This window comes from Galendromus occidentalis, unplaced genomic scaffold (genome assembly GCF_000255335.2).
Source record: "Galendromus occidentalis unplaced genomic scaffold, Mocc_1.1 scf7180000076951, whole genome shotgun sequence".
NCBI lineage: Eukaryota > Metazoa > Arthropoda > Arachnida > Mesostigmata > Phytoseiidae > Galendromus > Galendromus occidentalis.
The window spans coordinates 288469-310318 of NW_003804940.1; the positions used below are offsets into that span (position 1 = coordinate 288469).

At 51.1% G+C, this 21850-nt stretch overlaps 6 protein-coding genes across 6 annotated transcripts; 3 read left to right on the top strand and 3 right to left on the bottom strand.

Moving 5' to 3' along the window:
* Positions 1-2084, bottom strand: LOC100900766 (uridine 5'-monophosphate synthase-like). The gene is given in 7 exon segments (XM_018638387.1): positions 1-501; positions 503-562; positions 697-998; positions 1242-1365; positions 1476-1564; positions 1656-1833; positions 1914-2084. Coding segments are annotated over 7 exon segments (1425 nt in total).
* Positions 2085-6103: 4019 nt separating this feature from the next.
* LOC114828041 (uncharacterized) lies at positions 6104-7178 on the top strand. Its single transcript, XM_029110657.1, has 4 exons — positions 6104-6187; positions 6297-6499; positions 6690-6880; positions 6985-7178. Exons 1-4 carry the CDS (start codon positions 6104-6106, stop codon positions 7176-7178), a joined length of 672 nt encoding a protein of 223 aa, XP_028966490.1.
* Positions 7179-8953: 1775 nt separating this feature from the next.
* On the top strand, positions 8954-12324 carry LOC100907596 (uncharacterized). Its single transcript, XM_018638409.1, has 5 exons — positions 8954-9153; positions 9429-9536; positions 10434-10592; positions 10804-11018; positions 11204-12324. Exons 1-5 carry the CDS (start codon positions 9087-9089, stop codon positions 11450-11452), a joined length of 798 nt encoding a protein of 265 aa, XP_018493925.1. The 5' UTR covers positions 8954-9086; the 3' UTR covers positions 11453-12324.
* A 196-nt stretch (positions 12325-12520) lies between these two features.
* On the bottom strand, positions 12521-15083 carry CCT1 (chaperonin containing TCP1 subunit 1). The gene is made up of 3 exons (XM_003740450.2): positions 14937-15083; positions 14255-14340; positions 12521-14132 (listed from the first exon to the last, which is right to left on the bottom strand). Exons 1-3 carry the CDS (start codon positions 15010-15012, stop codon positions 12642-12644), a joined length of 1653 nt encoding a protein of 550 aa, XP_003740498.1. The 5' UTR covers positions 15013-15083; the 3' UTR covers positions 12521-12641.
* Positions 15084-15741: 658 nt separating this feature from the next.
* On the top strand, positions 15742-18667 carry LOC100907738 (sulfite oxidase). Its single transcript, XM_003740453.2, has 9 exons — positions 15742-15852; positions 16092-16246; positions 16336-16574; positions 16689-16873; positions 16989-17181; positions 17305-17499; positions 17602-17970; positions 18089-18193; positions 18288-18667. Exons 1-9 carry the CDS (start codon positions 15794-15796, stop codon positions 18447-18449), a joined length of 1662 nt encoding a protein of 553 aa, XP_003740501.1. The 5' UTR covers positions 15742-15793; the 3' UTR covers positions 18450-18667.
* LOC114828040 (uncharacterized) lies at positions 18664-20941 on the bottom strand. The gene is made up of 4 exons (XM_029110653.1): positions 20862-20941; positions 20355-20466; positions 19731-20099; positions 18664-19595 (listed from the first exon to the last, which is right to left on the bottom strand). The coding sequence occupies exons 2-4, from the start codon at positions 20451-20453 to the stop codon at positions 19398-19400; spliced, it is 666 nt and encodes a 221-aa protein (XP_028966486.1). The 5' UTR covers positions 20454-20466; positions 20862-20941; the 3' UTR covers positions 18664-19397.
* Between the last annotated feature and the right edge of the window lie 909 nt (positions 20942-21850).

Sequence of the window (21850 nt, forward strand, 5' to 3'; positions counted from 1 at the left end):
TCAATTCCCTGTCGCTTTCTCATAAGCTTCCCATGCTCTCTCTGAGTAAATTCTCGCGCGATCACCCGGATCTCCGTTCCTCGTCACCCCTCGCCCCACGATAACAATATCCGCTCCTCGATCGCTTATAGCTACTTCAGGAGGGACATATTGTTGTCCCTTCCCGTCGCCGCTCAGTTCGAAGTTGACACCCGGTGTGAACTGGATGAATTCGGGGGACTTGACGACGCGGCTCTGAGACACCGTGCCGATCACGAAATCGGCATTCGATTCAACCATGGAAGCGCATGCCTTCTTGTACGAGTCATCGGTTAGAGCTCCAGCGCTGCTCATCTCTGCAACGATAATACAGGCATTTTTCTCCGATGCGGCCGACTTGAGACCCTGGATAACTCCAGCGCCGGGAACACCGTGAACAGTCACAATGTCAGCCCATTCGGAAATTTTGAAGACTCCCCCGCCATATTGAGCTCGGACAGTTTCCCCGATATCTCCGAATTTTGCGGTCCTCAAATAGTAAGAAGCTGTGTTCCTCTGATAATCTCTTCAGCTCTGGAATGACCTACGCAAGAACGGCAGGGTATTATACATATGGTAATCGATTTCGGGGAAGAATCGCAAGGGAGGATGAAGTGTTGCCTTACTCGTCCAAATTTTTAGAATACTTTCGGATGCAATTCCCATGCCGAAACAAACCTTCTCGTAAACAAAATCACTGAGTTGGTCGACATGTGTTTTCACTGCGCAAACATAAGGCGCGACCTTCGAAGTTAGCTCGAGCAGTTCGGCTGTTGTTTCCACGTCGATGGCCACACACAAGTTGGTCTTTTTCTTGTTGACGAATTTCAGAAGTTTCGCACTCACAGGGTGTTTCGCGGAACGGGCCCTTCCTTCGAAGGAAGCGCGCTCTCCGACACCCACAGCGGCTGGCGTGAGCGACGGTTTCACCGTGCGTATGAACTCCCGGCTTCGTTGCGCCACATCGGCTTGGATGAGGTCTGGAAATACGAATAATAATCAGCAGGGTCGCGCAAGAGGACATAATGCATTCCGCTCCCCCATCTTCCCTCTCGGACTCGAGAATCTCCTCGAATCCCTTTCAGTTTGACTCAACGAAGGATTGCCGCGGGAGAGGGGGAGGAGGACAGCTGGATCTAGGTGAGCTTCTCCGGATTTCCAAGCCGAGATCATCAAATTGAATGACTATTCTTTCGAAACTACTGGAGTTGCCTCTCACTCACTTTCTACCTCCAAACGATCGATGATTTCTGAGAGTTTAAGAACGGGATGGAGATTTATACCGCGCTCCTCCAAGTACCCCTTCCCGCCTTGCTCTCTGTCGATGAGGACAATCGCGTCTGTCACCTGTGGATCCGAGAAGGACACCTTAGACGATGAATTAATGCGATGACCTTGATGAGGCGGTATTTCCGGAGCGACCTATGAGTGCATGTTCGAAAGCAGGCAAGACTCACAGTGAGACCGGCGTTTTCAAGAACCTTGACTGTCTCCAGTATCGAAGAACCACTTGTCACTATATCCTCAATCACGAGAACTTTGTCACCTGAAGGGGGAATCGGCGTAGTCCAGAGGGGATCACGGTAGAGGAGGATACAGAGCACCGAAGTTAGTGTGGATCGGTATAAGAAACGAACCTGCGCGGTATTTTCCCTCTATTATCTGTTTTGTACCGTAAGCTTTCGCTTCTTTACGGCGCATCAGCATCGGTTGATGCGTTTTAGTGGATATGCACGTGGCGATCGGGAGCGCCGTGTACGGTACGCCGCAGAGGTGATCGAAGCGCAGATTCGCGGCCTTCAGGGTCTGCTCGACCTAGAAAAGGAGTCTGAAGTGGATGACTCGTTCGAATGGACTCAGAATAAACATAGCCGCCGGAGCGGCGCTTGACTTACGGCTTCGGCGATAGCTGTGAGAAATTTTGGATGAGAAACGCAGACTCGTATGTCCATGTATATAGGTGAAACGACTCCACTTTTGAGGGTAAAACTCCCAAACTTGACAGCCTCATATTTGAGTATATCGCGGATCAGTTGAGCCTTCAGATCGGAGCCGGATCCAGCCATGGCTTATCTCGTCTGGAGCGGGAGCAACTCAAACCACGCGAAACGAACGCTGCCGGGCCGGTGCACTTCGTTCGAAGAGCGCAACAAACAAAAGAGAGTTCGATTAATCTGCAGTTCATAACCTGCTTCAGCGGAGAGAGGCTGAGAGAGGAGACACTAGGGGCGCTCGATTCGGAATACTCCTCGATAGATCGCGCTTGCGAGTGATGAAATGATTGACAGTGAGGAGGCAATGTGTTTCTCATCATATTTCTTCGCTGAATTACATCCTTGTGCGGCAAGGGGGGACATCTTGATTGGAACGAGTAATAAACGCCACCACCTCAGGACGATGATATCTATGAGTCCGAATCTTGACACAAACTTCAGGAGCCAGAGAATGACGTATCCCACCAGATATACGGATTCCTGTACGAAATAATCCATTGAGAGCTTTTCTTCAAAAACGATCCCACGGTCACTCGACTGATCCGTCGTCTGGGTAAGACCGCCCCCAGAACTCCTCGATAACGAATCGTTGGAAGATTGCGGTTGGACCCCATCGAATTCCAATTCATGTTTCTCGATGAGCATCAATGTAAGGGGAATGACGTGCTCGAGAACCACAATATTTCCGATTCCATAGGGAAGGAGATGGAAACGGCCGGAGTCGCCTGTGAAATTTCGTCCCAGGCAAGGTCCGGAGAGACTCGATTTCCGAATCCGAAAACACAATTACAACGTACCGCGACATGCTCCCATCTTGCTCCCACCAGATCTTCATTCCTGCGACCTCCCTCGATCGAATTCGTTTCGTCTTGCAGTTTTCTTGACACGTGACGTTAAACGTCATTGGTAGGGGACGGAGTTGTGGGTCTCACGGACGGTCGACCGCGGCCTCCTCAACGATTTCGAGCCCTGAATGATTATCGGAAAAATAATCGAATCCTTGAAACGTATCGATAACATGAGGAGCGACTCTTCGCACATGTTATCACAAGAAACTCTTGAAGAATTATTCAGCCATCGGTTCCACCATCAGAGTGGCTGTTGAAATGATTGACATTGACGAAGGGGATTCTCAGTCCCAATCGCAATCCGACCCCTCATAACTCAATACTCTTGCCTCATGAGTCGAAGAGACTTCCGACCCATTTCGCATCAGAACCCAAGCATTCACCCGGCCCGTCCATCTCGTTCGTCCCGTCTACTCATTCCCTTCGACAACATCCCTCCTGGCCCGAGAGTCTGTTCATGTTTTCTCCTGAATCCGTCCTTGGCTCTTGGCTCCTCCCGTTATTCGATAGCCGAATAGAGACCCGCTACGGACAAATGACTTGCGGTTCTCTCTATTACCGGAACACCTGAGCATGTGTCCTATTCTACAGCCCTCTGGCTCCGAATTTCTCTCAAAACTAGTGCCGGCTCTCGGCTCGAGCGCAACCTCTGGGATGGCTTCTACGAATTCCTTCCCGACAGATCAGATTCACGGGAGCCGATTCTGATCCTATCCGAGGGAAGCCTCAGAACTCTCTCACCGGCGCTCAGAAAATCCTATCGAACTACTGTGGGAATGCGTTGCATTCCGCTCCATCGCAGAAGGAGGCGGAGGGCTCCGAAGGTCAAAGGCAACAACTTTGAATGAAGTCACTGTCTATGCTCGTCCAGGTTGCAAGGTTTTGGAGCAGTGCGGGACAAAGCTCAGAAACCATTATTTTGGTCGCCATACAAACATTCGGACGGCTCCGGAGTCCGGCCCCCGGAAACTCCCAGAGGCTATCATCATCTTCTCAGAATCACATGAGCCGGGCTCGAGAACCAAAGCGCCGCCGACGCCCCCGCGGATAACGAAGACAGACGGTTCTCCGCTTGCTCGGAAAGTCAAATAGGGATCGCTTTATACCATGGGAATTTCTGTGGATTTTTTATTTGTTGGGACTAGAGATTTCAATTGGCACTAGCATTTCTTTTCATGTTTCTAATACCGAGCTCGAGAAATCGCCCGGAAGCATTCCAGTCGAGCGAGAGTTTATACGTAAGATTGTTGATCGACACTGACGCCGCTAGCATGAATTCCCGAAGCCGAAGCTTTTCATGATCCAGAATACGCAGAGCTCAGCTTCGACTTCTCTCCGCTCATCCACCGCCACTCTATTCGACCTCTTCGAGAGAGGCCTTTCGAGTACGATGCGGAATTCAACAAACTTCAGAGTTGATGCATTTGGCCCTCGAAAGCTTAGAAAATAGTTCCCGAAGCCTCGCGCGGCTTCTTCATTAACACTCTATATTTCAAACTTCGCTCCTTCACTGAGATCCGGGACTCGCCACGTTCCTCTCAACCTCGTTCCCGCTCCAGAACGTCTCATGGGATCCACGGGGAACCTTCAACATAAACACCGAAGGCGAAGTCGCATTCCGGTCGGCGAACTTCAGCTTCGTATGAGAAAAAAAGTTTGCCCTGGCTTTGAATATTGGCTTCATTTTCCCTACCATGCTCGCCCGGGGGAATGAGGGCTGAACGCGCGGAGCTTCAGGGAATTTGAATCCATGCAATCGAAGAACAATATTTGTCTAGTCCCGTCAGCTGAATGAAATCCTGGTAGATGGTACTAGACCGAATGAAAAATCTCCGATCCCAGGATGGATCCGAAACCTAGAAACTTCCATTCAGCTCAGAGCCGACCCTATTGCGAGGGGGGGGAATTCCTCTTAGAGATCGCAGACCAGACTTCGAATCGATACCATGTTTTCCGTCGAGCGCATCTAGCGTGCCGATCTCGGACTCGGGAATCTTGTTCGCTCATTTTTCTGCAGGAGCTTTAGGAGACGATTCCATCGACGTCTTCCAGAATCGAAGCTTCACAGCTGAGCCTTCTGGAAAGCGTACAACGAGACAATTGCTCAGTCCGCAGATATCCCTGCTACCAGTGCCACTTTGGACCGGCAGGTCAAAGAAAATCGACCACCTGAGAAATGGAATATCGAGCCAGACTTCGATGGGAATCGTTCCCCTCCAGATCATTACGTGCGATGCTCCAGCTCGGAGCTGCAGAGTTAAGATATCGAGTCTTGGTTTCAATCGCAACACTTTATTTATTCGAGATGGAATCAGTTTTAGTACTCAGCGGTTGTAAGCGTAGGCACCGCCGGGTCTCGGGTACGGATATCCGGGCGGATGAGCGAAGTATTCTGGAGGGTGAGGATGTCCGTACGGGTAAGGATGGTAATGAAGAAACTCGTAATGATCAGGCCCATAATTCGGATAAGGACGCTGTGAGTCTTGTTGAGACGTGCCTTGCGAGCCCACGATTGGACCCACGCAAACAGCGAGGAGCAGGAACGAGACCAGCAGAGCTTTCAGCATTTTCTCAAAGGGTGTTCGCAGTGAGCTTTGGACTGAGGCGGACTCGACGACATATTTATAGCTCCGCGGACCGGCTTGACCATCACCCACTGATTTGCGGGGGCGGGTATCTGAAATCCCCGGAGGGACAGAATTCCCAGGACTTTCACTCTTGTGGGCATTCGTCCGAGGTTCAACCTGCGGAACATGCAATTTGAGCTTCGGCAGCCTTGGCATCCGGACGGAACGGAAACACTGGGAGACCCGGGGACACTGGGCGAGAACATCACGAATCACAGGCAAGTTGAACCTCAATTTCAATAATGACTTTGTAGAAGTGTCCAACAAGAGCGAGAACGGGGAGGCAATTCAAACGTCGTTGCAAGGCTTTGTCGGACGTGAGGGAGATGTCGGCCGGGATAGTCATACATCGCGATTAGTTACATTTAGCTATTGTGGTGTAGCATTGTTTTCAGACGCCCGGAACATTTATCAATTTACCGGCGCAGGCTCCATGCGTTGGAGATGTCGCACAAGGATGCAATGAATATGATAATCCTAGGAATAAATATATCGGATTCATACCCGCTAGGTTCGAGGCGCAGAATCGCGTGTTGTCGCAACACCACCCTGACAAATATCTGTCAGGTCGAATAAAAACCAGCGTTGCTCATCCGAGCCCAGCTCACTAATCGCAATGTTCCGATTCATTCTAGTCGCATTCTTGGTGATCAGAGCTACTGATGGACTCGGTGAATTATCGCGTAACCCAGCCATAACGGTGAGTGTATCGGGCTCCGAGAAGAAATACTGAAAAGTTGGCTCCTCAATCTTATGGCCAGGCTGCGAAGCCATGGACTTCATCTCCCTAAATCGTGTATCCACTCTAGTTTCTGTCTGCGCGGAGCGGTTGGAGAATTTACGAGGCGAATACATTAGCGGTGAATCCGAACTTGTCCATTGCACCGACCAGTGTCAGCCTCTCGGCGAACCAGAGAGCGGTCCTCTTGAACTTCGGAAATGGTCAGGATCCAATTTTAGGATTGGCCACAGTCGGAGCTTTCCGGGGCAGTCAACTAAACCGGAGACATGGGTGAGCGGAGTTTGATTCGAGCGACAGAGAGACGCTGAGGAAAGATCGTATACCTTCACATCTTTCCGCCGGCCGGCCCGGTGTCCTCCGGGGAGCCCGAGTCGGCAGGCTCATCATGACGCCCTTTCCGGCGAGTGATATCTGCCACATGCAAACCTTCAAGCCTCACCGATTGTTCTCCCAATCCCAGAATCTACAAAAACCGAGCCTACGATCTGGACTCGGTCATCATATCTCCAGTGCCAGTCGAGAATACCACGAACAACAATACAGCTGTTCCGGCGACCCCGATCAGCCTGACGTTCATCCCGACGCATAGTCAAACGAACCAGTGCATGGTAGCGAGAGTGAGGTTCGGAGGGTCTAACACCGTCGACGGAGGTAAATCATACCCGGCGAGAATCGTGGTTTCAAAAGGAGTTAGTCAGACGCTTCCATTCGAAAAGTCTTCGGACTTATCATTGACATTACCATCCGTGCTTCAGTGATCACCAACATCGACACTATCGGCGGAGGCGGAGCAACGTGCGCGATCTTCGTACGAAACTCGACCGACACGGCGTTGCTGGACGCTCGCGAAATCCGTCGGTGTGAATTGGGGCTCCGTAAGTGCTCTCGGGCTTTCAAGAGAACTCTGCGTGAGAATAATGACTTCGAGCTCACTACCCTGACGCCTTGAGCAAAGAAGGGGGAAAGCTTTGGAATTTCAGAATGTATTTGACGGATTACTCTAGTTTTTTACTTCGCCTCCGTATACAAATAGAGGTTTTCGTATTTGGATTCACTCAAGTCAAGAATAAAGATTTTGTACAGAGTTCCCCTCCGTATTCATATTTTTAGAAACGAAAGTGGATCACTCCGTTCCACAGACAATGGGCGCGAACTCCTGATGGACCGAAATCGATTTCCACCGCACAAGCTCCCCTCCTTCCCCCGGATGCATTCCACACCTGCTGTCAGCTCACTCAATCGTGGTTTGCGATGCTAAAAATCCTATGGCACTCCATCGATAGCTCTATTGACCTTGTTCGCATTATTACACGTTAGCATTCTGTTCTAGCAGTCAAATGTATCTCAGCAATCGAGCGGATCTATTCAATGCCATCTCGAACTACGACGCTGGGCTTGGCGAAGCTTGCCGAAGTAATATTTGCCCCGTCTCAGAGAGTCATCATACTCGAGAGGGAGCCCGCTATTGCTCGGCGAAATATAGGCGGCTCGCCCATGCTAATGCACTGACGTGGATGATTCCGCAGGGAAAAAATCGGAAGGAGAATTGTCCTCTTCGGTTGGATTCGGTGTATTTCGACCCAACCGGGGGCAAAGAAGTACAAGGTGGGGCAGTATATTCTCCCCATTTCGTTTTGCTCATGAAATCCGAACCATGAGGGCTAGCGAAGTCCTGTTTGCGGCAAAATGTTTAGGAGGACTCGCCCTCTCAGGAAAACATTCATTTGGTCCGATGTCTCCAAGCTGGAGAACAAGAATAAGCGGGAAAACGAGGAAAATGGGTTTTCCCACAGAAATCAATACCGAGCTTTATGAGAATGACGTTAACAGAACCTCAAAAAGTCAACTTTGAACGGCCACCTGGTTAGGAGCCTCGGACCAGAGGATTTTTTTCTGAAACTGCAAGTCCTCGTGGTCATTCCACTGCAAGCAGAATTCCGCTAGCCGCCTTGGTTCGTATTTCATGGGGATCATTCAAAATGGGGAATTTATACTGCCCCACCATGTATACTTGATTTTCATCGTACACCAACATCTCTCTCAGTCCTCGCTCGGAAGGGCCTATCCCGCAACTCTCATGTGAGCCTTTTGATTCGACCTCATCACAGTATCAGTTTCTGTGCCAGGGACACACCTTTCGGTAGTCACGACTCACGACCTCGTTGACATTATCACAGCCTGGGCCGAATTTCCGACCTCTCCGAAGGTAAACTGAATCTGAGATCCTCACTTCCTGATTCCCCCAAGCCCGAAACCCAGGCCTAGACCCGTTGGGTCGTGTGGAAATCAGCCTCGAAAATGAGCCCAAAGAGCACCTAAGAGAGCCACATTCCTCGGATCAATCCTCACTCATTGGATCCGGAAACGGCACATGACATCCCTCGCGGCGACCGATGCAGAGAACTGCACAGATGCTCCAAGAAGGAGCGTCGATTCTGCGAGGATGCGTCCTTCCCGTCGTCTTGATCGTGGGACATCATCATTCGCAGCATTCCAGCTTCCGATGCATAATCTGCTCTGATCCTTAGCTAGGGTTTCTCTCGAGAGAATATATTTCGACGGGAAATCAAAACCGGAATAAGTAGTTGTTCAGCTACGGCTGGATCCCGATCGGCATGGGGAGAGCACTTGTCGAACAGGCGCATCAAATGGATCGCGAAGTTGCACGTCCGAAGTAGTTGTCACGAGAACGTTCCAAGTGAAAGCTCTACGCCTGCAAGCGAGAGTCTGGCAAAGTCATTCGTTGTTGGCCTTCCGAGCGAGTCTGAGATTGCTATCCAAATTCTAATCGGTAGTCATTGTTTGAAAATCAATTTTGTGTTTGGTAGACAATCTCGGTGGTCCCGATCGTCGCAGAATGCAGATGTTACAAAGTGGGCTCCAGGATATCGCGCTGAGCTCTCTATCGCTATCTTGGCCTAGAGGTGAGTCTTTGCTTTCGATAGGCCGCTCGGCGGGCGAGGGCACACCGTGAAGGTTTCCATGGCAGCCGCCAAGGAGGACATGATTCGAAGACGTGTATAAGTCGAATAAGCTCCACAGGTTGAGCGGTAATATTGAATAATGTGGCCGTTTAGCGCCCTGACCGAGCGGGACCCATGGCATCCGAATGCGGCAGCCGCTCTCGCCGGCACTTCGACTGACACGAAGGATTCTGACAAATCGCCACCGGGTCTCACTGAGCATTGGGCTATTCCAGATCACTGCGAGGATCCCTTCGCATCGGATCCATGGAGCGAAGACCGCAGAAATCTTTCGCCGGCAATAAGCTTCAACCAAGGTTACAGCTTCAGCTTCGCTCCGAGTGGTGAGTTTAAACCGTCTGAGGAGAATTTCATCGACATCCCCAGTCGGGAACACGTGCGGGGAAGCTCACTCGGTATTCTCGGGCTTCCCGTTGACTCCTTTCAAAGTGCGGGGCGACTCTTCTTCGATTCTAGAGCTTGCCATAGATTCGAGCTATCCCAGGTAGGATACCCCTTCGATACAATGGCAACAGTCTAGCTCGAAACAGCCCCGGATGATGCCTTCGACCCGGCAAAAAATCGCTTTCCCAAAGCAGCCCCGGGGAATGAGTTCCCGCTGCTATATGCTTTCATCACCTGGATGATGTAGCTTATCGGGAATATCCTGAGCCCGTCTCCGATTCTCATTGTAAGACGGGTAGTCATGTCATGCCGGATACTCTCCTCCCCTTCCGAATTCCCCGAAATTATGGTTGAGGATTCTTGTTTTTCCCTGAACTCAAACGGGAAAAGCTGACGGTTCCTCGGAGCAATCGGTACTCGGAGCGGGGACATCTGTATTTGCTTCGATAGAGTTTATTCAGCCGCGGAAGCTCACCATATCGCTTCCTTGAGCAGATCTCAAGGGAAAAAAATTCTCCACGTGAGCGATGAATATATTCACGCCGCCGCCGGAATCTCAGATCACATATTCCGAACGATCTGTTCGAGTCCACGGGCTATTCCCCGCTCTCTCGTGAGTCTCGCCGATTCCAGCCACGCGAGCGAGCTCGAGTATTGTTCGTCTGACACGTCGGAAATCACTAGAGCTCCCGTAATTATACCGCTTGAGCATTTTATCCCAACGGGAGGCTCATGGGTAATAACGCTGAGATTCTCGGGCACTCCCAGATCCCAGCTCCGCTAGAGAGGCGGCCCTCATCGTCGTTTCCGCTCATTCCTTCTCTTCATATTGGTAGGACATTCGAGTAACGCGTCGCAAGGTGAACTACCGTCATGGTCTCCCCAAAGGAGCGACGATCCCTTGCACAAGTTCCGTGCCAGCATGCAGACCGGAGAACTGAGCAAGCTGACCGAACAATCGAGTTCCTTCTTGTCGAACACAACAAATAGGAAAAGTGAGTCTTGAACACAACGCTCCCGGCTTGAATGAGCTGACAATCTTAGCGATCACCGGAATACCAGAGAGACTTCACCGCTCAATAGCGCCAATACAGCGACCTTTTTTCTCGAGTAATGGATGAAAATCACCTGCTCGACTTATATGGCTTACCGAGGCTTTACGTGCTTCATGGGGTAGTCCAATTGCTCGGTGTCGTGGATTTCCAGCTGGTTCCCTTTCATCTGCTGGCTCGACAGAGTCGGTGAACTCACAACATTCGCCCTCCACGACGTGGAGTGCAGTGGTTCAAAAGAACCCACGCCCGATGAAACACAAGAAACCGAAGCCCGCGAAGACATTCACGGTCACTTTGTCCGCGTGCTGCATGACTCCAAAGATAAGGCTTATATGCACTTGTTGCAACGAAGAGACATTCATCAAGGTAATGGAGACTGACGAAATTAGCTTCTGTCATTCATTATGAATCATGATTTAGTTATTACTGATGATTATCTGATCGATACGCTGTCGCGTGCGGCCGGTTCCCATATTTAGTCGCTCATCGAGCGTAGGGGAATCTCAGTTGGAATATCCCGAAGTCGATAGGCTCATTTCCTGTCTCCCCAGGTGAAAGAAGAAATGAAACCTCGCTTGATACCGGTGTCGACTTCGCAACTAGGCTTCTGCCGATTCTGCCAAACGAACGGAGATCCGCCAGAGGTGTATCAGAGTCACTCTCTGCGTTCGGACGACGGCAAAGTAACGTGTCCAGTTCTGCGTGAATACAACTGCCCGATCTGCAACAACGGGGGCGGCGATTTTGCTCATACAATCAAGTACTGCCCCATGGCTCGCAAAGCCAAGCCCAGCAATTAGCACTCCGAATTGGCCGGGGCATCAGGTCCATGATGCTGAGGTCGTCCCAGCAATGGCTGGTACTCGACCGAGACCTCTGCGGGTCTGGACAAAAACATGACTGCGATTTTCTCGGAAAAAATCAAACTCTTATACGATAATTGCTCCTGACTAGAACTCGTTCTAGCGGACGTTTCTAACTCCGAATAATATCTACAAAAGTTAATATTTTTTGTGTGACCGGAACGTTTTGACGTTGTGCTCTGTAGTGTCGCATCCCAGGATTTCGGTGGTCGATTTTCGAGGCATTAAGCCTCACCCTTGCTTCTCATTTTTTTCCATTCCTTCTCGTCCACGCTCCGATCCGCCATGGTTCGCGGGAAAGAACGCTGTTCGAGAAGGCAGGATCCCGAGTCTGACTCTATCACTGGTGGTTATTGGAGGAAGATTCGCATTCTACCATTCTTTACCTTTCGGTTCATTTCCAGAAGACTCCATCGTTCCTTAGTCTTGGTTCGTTGAATCTTCAAATTTTCCCCTTTTTTCATTTTTCTCCTCGCTCCTTTTCTATCCCGATTCGACCGAAGAAATCCTCTGAGCAGATCGCGAGCACGGCATGAGCACACATCATGAGGCACCTACAGTTTGTTGGCAATTTGTGAAACAAGCAAAAATATTATCAGCTCATGGTTGGGGGGCGCGTGGACTTGCAACGGTGACTCGCCTTTGATCGCAGGGTATTTATAGTTGTCACGAAGTTTTGAAATTGCTAATTTGTACCATAACGATACGTGATGACTTAGGACACCGATGTTGAAATGCAAGGGCTCACCAACGTCTGCTAAACTAAATTGTACACTCTGTGATGTTTCCAATAAATGCAAATGACTATCATGACCCATATCGGCGTTCTCTAGTATGGAGATTCCGAAGACGATTATTCGAGGAGTTGCGCTCATGTATGCCTTGGGAGATCCTCGGAGCATGCCTGATTCAAAGGCACGATGAGGAACAATCGGACTGGACAGGACTCCACCTGAATAGAAGTTCAACGAGGAAACTCGAGAGTTCGGAGAATAGACTTCGAAGACGGCCCAAGGCGGAAGTGCTTTTATTGTATTCATTGGGTAGAGTATACTCCAGCAGCGATGGAAATCATTTTAAATAAATACATCGGCCGCTAGTTCGATAACGACGGCAAGCACGTAGCTCAACGGCAGTCATCCTCGTCCATTCGTTTGTCGCTAGGATTCAGCTTGATGAGGTCATCGATTCGGAGAATCGTAATCGCGGCTTCGGTGGCGAACTTCAACGACTTCACCTTGCTCATGGTCGGCTCGAGAACTCCCGCTTGGCGATTATCGCGAACGACACCCTCGATGAGGTCCAGTCCGCTCCACTTGAAACTGACGTGGTCGTCGTTGGTTTGAGACGAGTTGTGGTAAGCTCTCAGTTTGGCGACGAGATCCGTAGCGTCTTTGGCGGCGTTCACGGCAAGCGTTTTCGGAATGACGAGCAGCGATCGCGCGAATTCAGCGACAGCGAGTTGTTCCCGAGAGCTGAGGAGAGTCGCGTAGCCCTCGAGATAGATCGAGAGGGCCGCTTCGACGGCTCCTCCACCGGCAACAACACTCTTCGATTCGAGGACACGTTTCACGGCACAGAGAGCGTCGTGCACCGATCGTTCGATCTCATCAACCATGATATCGTTCGCGCCCCTCACGATGATGGAGGCGGCCGAGTGCACTTTCGGCTTCTTGATGAGGATCAGCTGTTCGTCGCTGACTCTTTCCTGAGCGACGGTCTCTGCTTCGCCCAGCATGGACGCCTCGAAAGTTTCCTCACCCTCGAGATTCGAGAGATTCACCAACAGCTGCGCGCCCGTCGCTTTGGCGATGCGTCTGAGATCCTGTTTCTTGCAGCGCCGCACAGCCATGGCTCCCGCTTCGACGAAGTACTTCAAGCAGAGATCGTCGATTCCACCCGTGGTGAGAACGACATTCGCTCCCGCGGAGAGAATTTTCGTGATGCGCTCCTTCGTGATGTCCATCTCACGTTGGCGGATCGCCTCGAGCTTCTCGGGTTCACTGACGAGCACCTGAATTCCCATGGCCATCTTGGCTTTTTGGAGCGAGAAGTCCAAACAGGCGATGCGAGCGTTGTTCACGATCTTGGGCATGGCCTGCGAAGCGATCGTACAGTTGAGTGCGTATCCGTGGACAAGAACCGATTCTCGAACTGAAGCTCCGTGGGCTTTCAACACGTTGACCGCCTTGATGGGATACTTGAAACCGCCCTTGCCATCGGAGATCTTGACGGCTTGCGCAGCCTCGACGATCAACTTGGCGAAGAATTCCGAGTCGGGACCGATAATTTTCGAAGACATAGAAGTTCTCGCGACATTCAGGAGGCATTCGGGCCCCGCCTCCTCGATGGTTGTGGTCAAGTTCTCCTGGATGTATCTGCAAGCTTCCTTGCAAGCGAGCCGGTATCCAGAAATGATGGTGGTGGGGTGGATTTTCTGTTTGACGAGCTCATCGGCGTTTTTCAGCAGCTCGGCGGCAATGATGACAACCGATGTGGTTCCGTCACCGACTTCCTGATCCTGTAGTTCGGCGAGCTCGCAAAGAACCTTCGCTGCGGGATGCTCGACTTCTAAGAGTTTGAGGATCGTGGCTCCGTCGTTTGTGATGGTGACGTCCTGAGGGGGGAGAATTTAAGGAATTGAGGCGAGGAACCTTTCAGGGCGAGCGAAAGAAATCGATATACGCCGGGATCGTGACGGCTCCCCGGGTAGGATCCCCGTTCGCCGCGAGCACTTACTCCGATATCGTCGACGAGCATCTTGTCGAGCCCGACAGGTCCGAGGGAACTTTTGACGATGTTAGCGATGGATGCCGCCGCCATGACTGCAAGAGAAAATCGAATCCAATCCTAGAGTCGAGTTGAGATGCAGCACCCATGATCCCCGATCCGGTATCGAATTAGATGACCCGAGACTAATGACTCCATCAGCTTAGTTTCTCGCTTTGAAGGAAACATTCGATGAAAATCCGCTTGAATCGAGACTCTTCTATCTCCATGGGAAAATTTGGCAAGTCGTTTGACACGCGTCATCGTTCTCTGATCGCTAGACGACACAAAGGAATCAACGACTTCTTCCTCAATTTCTCAGGCTCAACAAACCATTCTCGATGGAGCAGAGACGTAGCGAATGCCGAAAAAGGCCGACTCTCGCGTCCGGCCCATGGCTCCCCGTCCCGTAAATCCTTATATGGGTATTTCATTATTTTCTATCTGAGTCAACAGTCGGAATGTTCGGCTGTATCGGAGAGACCGAGGAAAGATCTAGAAGGGTACCCCTCGATTGTGGCGCAATGCCAGAGCCTCGGAGTGGTTTTGAAGACTGATGAAATTGAAAAGGCAAGGCGCGGTTCCACATGACGCGGGTAAGCGCACGTGCCCTGTCGAGATAGAATCCTAAATATTCACTCTGGAAACTCACCGTTCTGCGTCCGCACTGGTTCTCCAGTGGAACGAGTTCCACTCACAGCCAAAGCTGCCGTTGCATTCCCTGACATTTTGAGATATAAGTTTTCGTTCAGTCGGATCAACACTCCCGAAGAAGAAGTAAGCCTCGCTGAGTAGAAACGAACGCGACCGGGTCGGATTATACCCGGGAGTCAGATGTGTTTGTCTCCAAGGCGGTCATTTCAAAATTCGGATGTGGTGTAGTCGCGAGTCGCGACTAGCGCTTGTATACCTTGGGCGGATCTCTCATGATGTTCATCACTCTTATTTTCCCAGGAGGAGTCTCAAGGACGCTCGGGGAAATCCAGCTGCTGAGGGTGACGAAAGTGCGAGTCAAAACACTCCGGGGAATGCTTGAGCCTTGGACTCGGTTCCCTTTCCCGTTGAGTGGATATGGCCCGCTCTCTGCTCATCATCTGACGATGAGTCGCATACGGTGGAACGTCGCGAAGTCTATTCTCTATATCAAGCCCGAATGCCCCATCTCACTCATGCCGGGAGGGTCGGGGATTGCACTGCGGGATCCTCAGATCCCATGGAGTCCATGGGGTTCGGAAGGTCGCTTCGTAGCCTTTGGTCACTCAAGAAGCGATTGGAGACTTCGTAGCGAAATATCGCGGCATTTCCCCGAATTTTCAAGATCAGCGCTGTCAACTTCCGTTACGGAGAATTACACCCGTCCAATGTCACACTGAAGCTTCGTCAGATGGAAGGATTTCGAATCACGCGCTCGCCTCCACAGTCTGCTCTTCCCTCAAGACGTCCGTCAGTCAGCCGCCAAGAAGCGATTGAACAATATCATGTTGTCCTCTTCCTCCAGCTCTATCAGCTATGTGGTTAAGCAGACTTTCAGCGGAGAGGGCTTGGCTCGCGAATCAACAAGTTCGCAGGTGAGTTAGGGAAGTCGCTCTGACAGGTGACGGTTTTGATCCTTGAGCGACGGGGTGAGGTGCGACGATTCGTGCGAGGAAATCGAAGATCGCTCCTCTTTCTGTACGTGAAGTGTTTTCTTCTCGACCGTGAGCTCGCCCGGCCTACCCAGTGCTTCGTTGTGAGCGGAACAGCAATGTCAGCACCTTCTCGGGCTCTCTGTGCGTGAACTTCTCCTCAAACTCTACTCGATCCACAGACTCTCGGCATTTACGGTTGTGACGAAGAGTCGTTCGCGGCATCGGCGACGTCATGAAGAAGATAGGAAACGTCAACATCCGTGGCTCCTCGGTCTCTCCGCTGCGGCTATCGGTGGAGGATTATACTATGCGCAGAGAAGAGGAGCTCTACAGGGTAAGATATTGGTGCTCCCATGTCCTACCCCAAGGCCAGACTAAGCATCTCGGTTGCTGATTGAGCAAGATCAATCCATGTTTATCCAGCGGCGACTCAACCGAAAGGGGTCCCCGGCGATAGGGTCTTCGGTTATAAGGAATACGATGCGACAGAGGTTTCGAAGCATGACACCAAGGAGAAGCGTATCTGGGTCACTTATCGGCAAGGGGTCTATGATATCACTGATTTCGTTGAGAAACATCCCGGGGGCGAAAACATTCTCCTGGGTGCCGGGGGCTCTATCGAGCCTTTCTGGCAGATCTATGGAGTGCACAAGAAGCCTGAGGTGAGTGAACAACAGAGTCTATCGTAAGATATCTTTCCCGATCGCTGATCCCTGGCTCTCATTCCTAAAACTCAGTCGCGAGGGTCGTTCAACTGATTACGAAGATCTCCCCAGATCTTGGACATGCTCGAGGAGTACAGGATAGGTAACCTCGCCGATTCGGGGGACGCTCTGAAAAATACTGAGGATCCATACGCAAACGATCCTGTGAGACATCCTGCTCTCAAGCCTGCATCTTTGAAGCCCTTCAACGCGGAGCCACCCCTGAAAATTCTAGCGGAAAGATTTCTGACACCGAAGTAAGTCCATATTATACGGTGTTTTCCGGAGGTGCAGACGCAAGTTGTACGAAGACTTCCCACAACACGGGCATGTCCAGATGGAATTTTTTAATCAGACATCTCCTTCTCGCAGTTCTCTCTTCTACGTGAGACATCACCTGCCAGTCCCCGATCCCTCACCGGCGGAGTACGCTTTAGAAGTTGAGGGTATCGGCATTGAGGGAACCAAAACGCTCACCCTTGAGGATCTCAAGACCAAATTCCCTAAGGTCACCATAACGGCGGCCCTCCAATGCGCGGGGAATAGGCGCTCGGAGCAAAACAAGGTGTGAGCACGAAGCCTGAAACAACGTCGCACGCTCTTTGAGTCCCGTTCCTGGGGGAGATGAGTCTCCGAGTATTCGAGTGAAATGCTCAAAACGTTTTCCCCGTCCATCCGCTGATTCCAGATCAAGAAGGTGAAAGGATTGGATTGGGGCGCGGCGGCGATAGGAAACGCCACGTGGTCGGGAGCACGTCTCACAGATGTTTTGGCATACCTTAGGGTCGACTGCAATGACCCTCGCATCCAACACGTCATATTCGACGGCCTGGATCTCGATCCGACGGGGAAACCGTATGGCGCTTCCGTGACTGCGAGACGGGTCAGATTTTCTCATCTTGTTGTGTTATTTTATGACACGCGGTGTGCTCGCTCAAAAAGCGGACCGCTTGTTCAGCAAACGAATCATGGCCTCAAATTTCAGGCTCTAAACCCGGGCAATGACGTAATTCTGGCGTACGAAATGAACGGAGAGACTCTCCCGAGAGATCACGGTTACCCGGTCCGCGCAATCGTCCCCGGGGTTGTCGGTGCTCGCAACGTCAAATGGTTGGGAAGAATCGTCCTCTCGGAGATCGAGTCGGACTCGCACTGGCAACAAAACGATTATAAAGGTTTCTGCCCCAGCGTGGATTGGGACACCGTGGACTTCAAGAAAGCTCCGGCGATCGAAGAGCTGCCAGTTGTTTCTTCGATATGCGATCCGGCCGATGGAAGTGAGGTTCCCATCGTAGATGGGAAAGTCTTCCTGAGAGGCTACGCTTGGTCTGGCGGCGGTCGCAAAATCGTCAGGGTGAGTTCCCATCGGAACAATTGTGGAGAAGCTCCCCGAGCTATTCGGGTGGGTAGAGGAATTTCATCCGGATACCTACCGTCCTAATTTCTGTCCCGTTTTAATTCTCGATTTGCAGGTTGACGTGTCGGCCGATGGCGGGAAAACTTGGTGTGAAGCTGAGCTAGTTGAGCAGGAGAAGAATACTCACCACTTCAGGACATGGTCTTGGACGATCTGGCAGGTCTGCATCGACTTCCTTGGAGCCCGATAAAGAATGGCGCGATAAGAATTCTTCGGAATCGAAGGAATAATTGTGAAATCATTCGAACCCACAGGCGAGAGTTCCAGTGAAGCCCGGGCAGAAAGAAGTCGAGCTGGTATCCAAAGCTGTCGATGCTTCCTACAACTCGCAACCGGACACAGTCGAGCCCCTCTGGAACCTCAGAGGCGTTTTGAACAACTCGTGGAGCAGGGTCAAAGTCACTCTGAAATCATGATAATCGCCTCTGCCCTGACCAAGTGCATGAATCAAAGCTTCGTGTTTGGCCGGGGAGCCTTATTTGCTCAATACGGGAGCAGTGCTCTGATGATTCCAGCGACCGAATTTATCATCCACCTGCCATAGAGCGCTACATACATATATATATGTGATTCTCGCCGTCGCCCTGGACGATAGGTTGTTACTGAATTAATCACGATGGAAATAAAGACAACCCGAACTTTATTGTCTTAATTTACGTCTGATCTAGTGTTTTAATTTTCGTCCATGTGTCTTTGTCGTCATTGTGGTGGCTTTGCGCCGCGCCGCTGCGCTGAACACGGTTGGAAACTATCTTGTCACAGTTTATGTACATTTCGTGATCGAGTATTCATGATAGCATAAGAGCTGATGTTGCGATGTAGTTGAGTCCGTTCATATACACATATTTATGCACAGCAATTCCGAGTGCCAAGTCACAGGTGCCATCAACATTCTTAACCACTCTAACGTTTGGGGAGGAAGAAATACAGATAGACGATTGTCGAACTACGTGGGAAAGCTCCGGCATGGAAGACCTCTGGAAACGGGCAAGAATCTCCTTAACACTATTGCTCTGCAAACAACACATCGAGACGAGAATCGCGTCATAGGATCCCGAGAACAGAATAAACATTAACCCAGTCCTATGATCAGAACTTCTCCCCCGCTTTCCCACAACCATCAAAAGTATGCCCGTCGATCCAGCCACTCCATTCGCGTACCTGTGGGTCGATGTGCTTCGCACCTATTATCCCGCTTCCGATGAGTTGATGAAGTATTAATTGACTATGTTTGGCCACACGGTCTACGAACTCTACGAATATAAATACGAATCTAGAATTTCTCTCGTTTGTACAAAGTATGCAGCTCGAAGCGTAGCGTGGCGGCAACCGAAGTGAATAAATTCTCAATTTACTCAATCTCACTACGATCGTCGAGAATAGCGCTGATTGGGTCTTTTTCTTTTGACGGTTACATATTCTCCTTTGGGACGCTTCCCGAATAAATAGGTTCTCAGGGGTGTCGGCTGCGGGTATTCCGACCCTCTGTAGACGTACGGGTATGTTATACAATCCAAGGGAGGCCCGAACTTCCGATTGATGTACCTCTCATAGCGCGGGAGCTGCAGGAAGAATTGCGGCGTTAACATTCAGGGAATTCAGCCGATGGCGGGGTCAGTCGGACACGCGACGCTCGGATCCCAAAGATCCCAATGTATAGAAAGAGATGCATCAGCAAAATGGACTTCGGTACTCACTTCTGAATAATTCGTGATGCACTGACGGTCCCTCAAGAACCTGCGTCCGAGGTTAGATGAGAACGGAACGTCCTCCAGAAACGATTTCGAACATGACGTCATTTCTTCCGGGCTATCTCGGTTCGTTGGAATTTCTTGTTGTTGCTGAACCGCTTGTGTCTGCCCTCGTTGCGTTCGTGATTTCGCCGCTTGGAGTCCGAAACCCGACATGTAATAATTCTTCGTGATCAGCGGTGCGGTTTCCGGAGGCAGATGGATGGGGAACTCGTTTTTCTTGGCCAGCAGCTCGGCTTTCTGGCGCGAGGCTTCTCGTCGTCGGATGGAATCGTGCACTGAAACGATCTGGGTGTCCACATACGTGAGGCCATTCTAGGAGGAGGAACAGAGACAGACTTAATTTCACGCAGCGGAGCCGTCGAAGTTTCAAGGTCGACGCCTCCTGTTACAGCATCGGGCCCGTACTTGACCATCGCGGAGATCGCATTTCACGGAATTTCCTCGCAGGTCCCTTCCTGCTGGTCTTCACGACGACCCCCCCCCGTTGTCTTCTTATCGACCCTCGTCTCGTGGAAAAGCGGTCCCTCGCACTCTGCTGCGGAATACGCGGTTCCCCCCTAAACATACCTTCTTAGCTTTCCGATTATCGCGAATGACGCAGAGCAGCGTTTTGCTCACAACACTAAATATGTGAGTATCTCCATCCTTCTCGACGATTCGGAACATTATAAGGTTCCCTCTGAAATGGTGGCTCTCGATTATACACTCGATCGACGGTCCTGTCAGATGCGTCAGCGGTCTGTGATGCTCGCTCAAGATTCCGTCCTGGTTTCCTCTGGCCGAGGAGTCTTATCTCCATCTGAGGATTCCGCGGAATCCACTCAAGACGCTTTCGAGGAGCCACATCGATGGAGATGAAGCAGATTTTCGGAAGTCTGAGGGCCGTCGGTCTGTCAAACAGTAGCGACGGCAGTGATGGTCTACGTTGCCGTCGTCGTCAGAACCACCGCAGGGAACAGGGTGTCCACGAAACCTCACTCACTAAAGTTGAATAACCTCGCAAATCGCTTTGCCAGTTGACGTCACCGAGCGCCTCAGATTTTTCAGCCGCGTTTCCCAAATAGAAGAGCTCACCTAAAGTCAAGTGATGGTCCTGACCATCGGCGACAACTTTTGGGGGTGACGGACCTCACAGCAGTGAACAGGACAGAGCAAGACTCAACCCAGACGGCTAACTGCATGGAGAAAGAACGTCAGCCCGCGAAAAGCAGCGGCTCCGGAGAGGGTGGAGCGAGGGGCGCTCGCGTATGTCGCGACTGACGTGCTCGGCGTACCGTGGAATCATGGGCTCCGCAGCGATTCCGCTCGCGACTCATCATAAGGGGAGCGAACTTTCAGACCCCGCGGGGATAGGACCCACGGGATGCCCCTCGGAATGGTCTGCCCCGGAGTTTCCGGGAACCTCAGGCTCCCATTGCAGGTTGAGGCCGCAGTCGAACGGAAGTCTGAGCTCAGAATAAATCGGAGAGACGCTGACGGCAAGTTCTGAAGGGCCAAGGAACCGGTGAATGCGCCTCAGCCGTGAAGAGTTCTTTCGCTGCACCTTTCCAAAGCGTGCGTGCTACTGTCCTGTCCAGGCTTGGGACGATTTCAATGCCGGAATTTTGGTCACTGTAGGTTGATTCCCCCGTTTTCCCATGAGAGAAGGATGTTTCAAGATCGGGTCGAATCTCGTTCTCTTCTGAGGAACCCCGCAGAGCATGCAGAGCTCGGTACATCTTCGGACTCTCATCTCACCGTGGACACATTCCCACTTGTTCTGCTCTGGACAGTTTCAGCGCCCTCACGAGGCACCAGCAACAAGTCCGTGGTGCACTGCCTCGGTATTATCCGAGGAGGATCGCGTCCTCGATTTTCTACGCTCCTGATCGCAAAATATTAAATCATCGATGAGTTGATTATGAGGATGGTATCGAACTCATCGATCGTTTGCTAACGCTGCTGGAGAGCGATTGGACAGGCGATTGCGACCAATTTCCACCACCATGCGACGAAATTCCATTACGATTTACGATCGAGACTTTATCGTACGCGGATTAGAATTTCGTCCATCCGCCGCATAT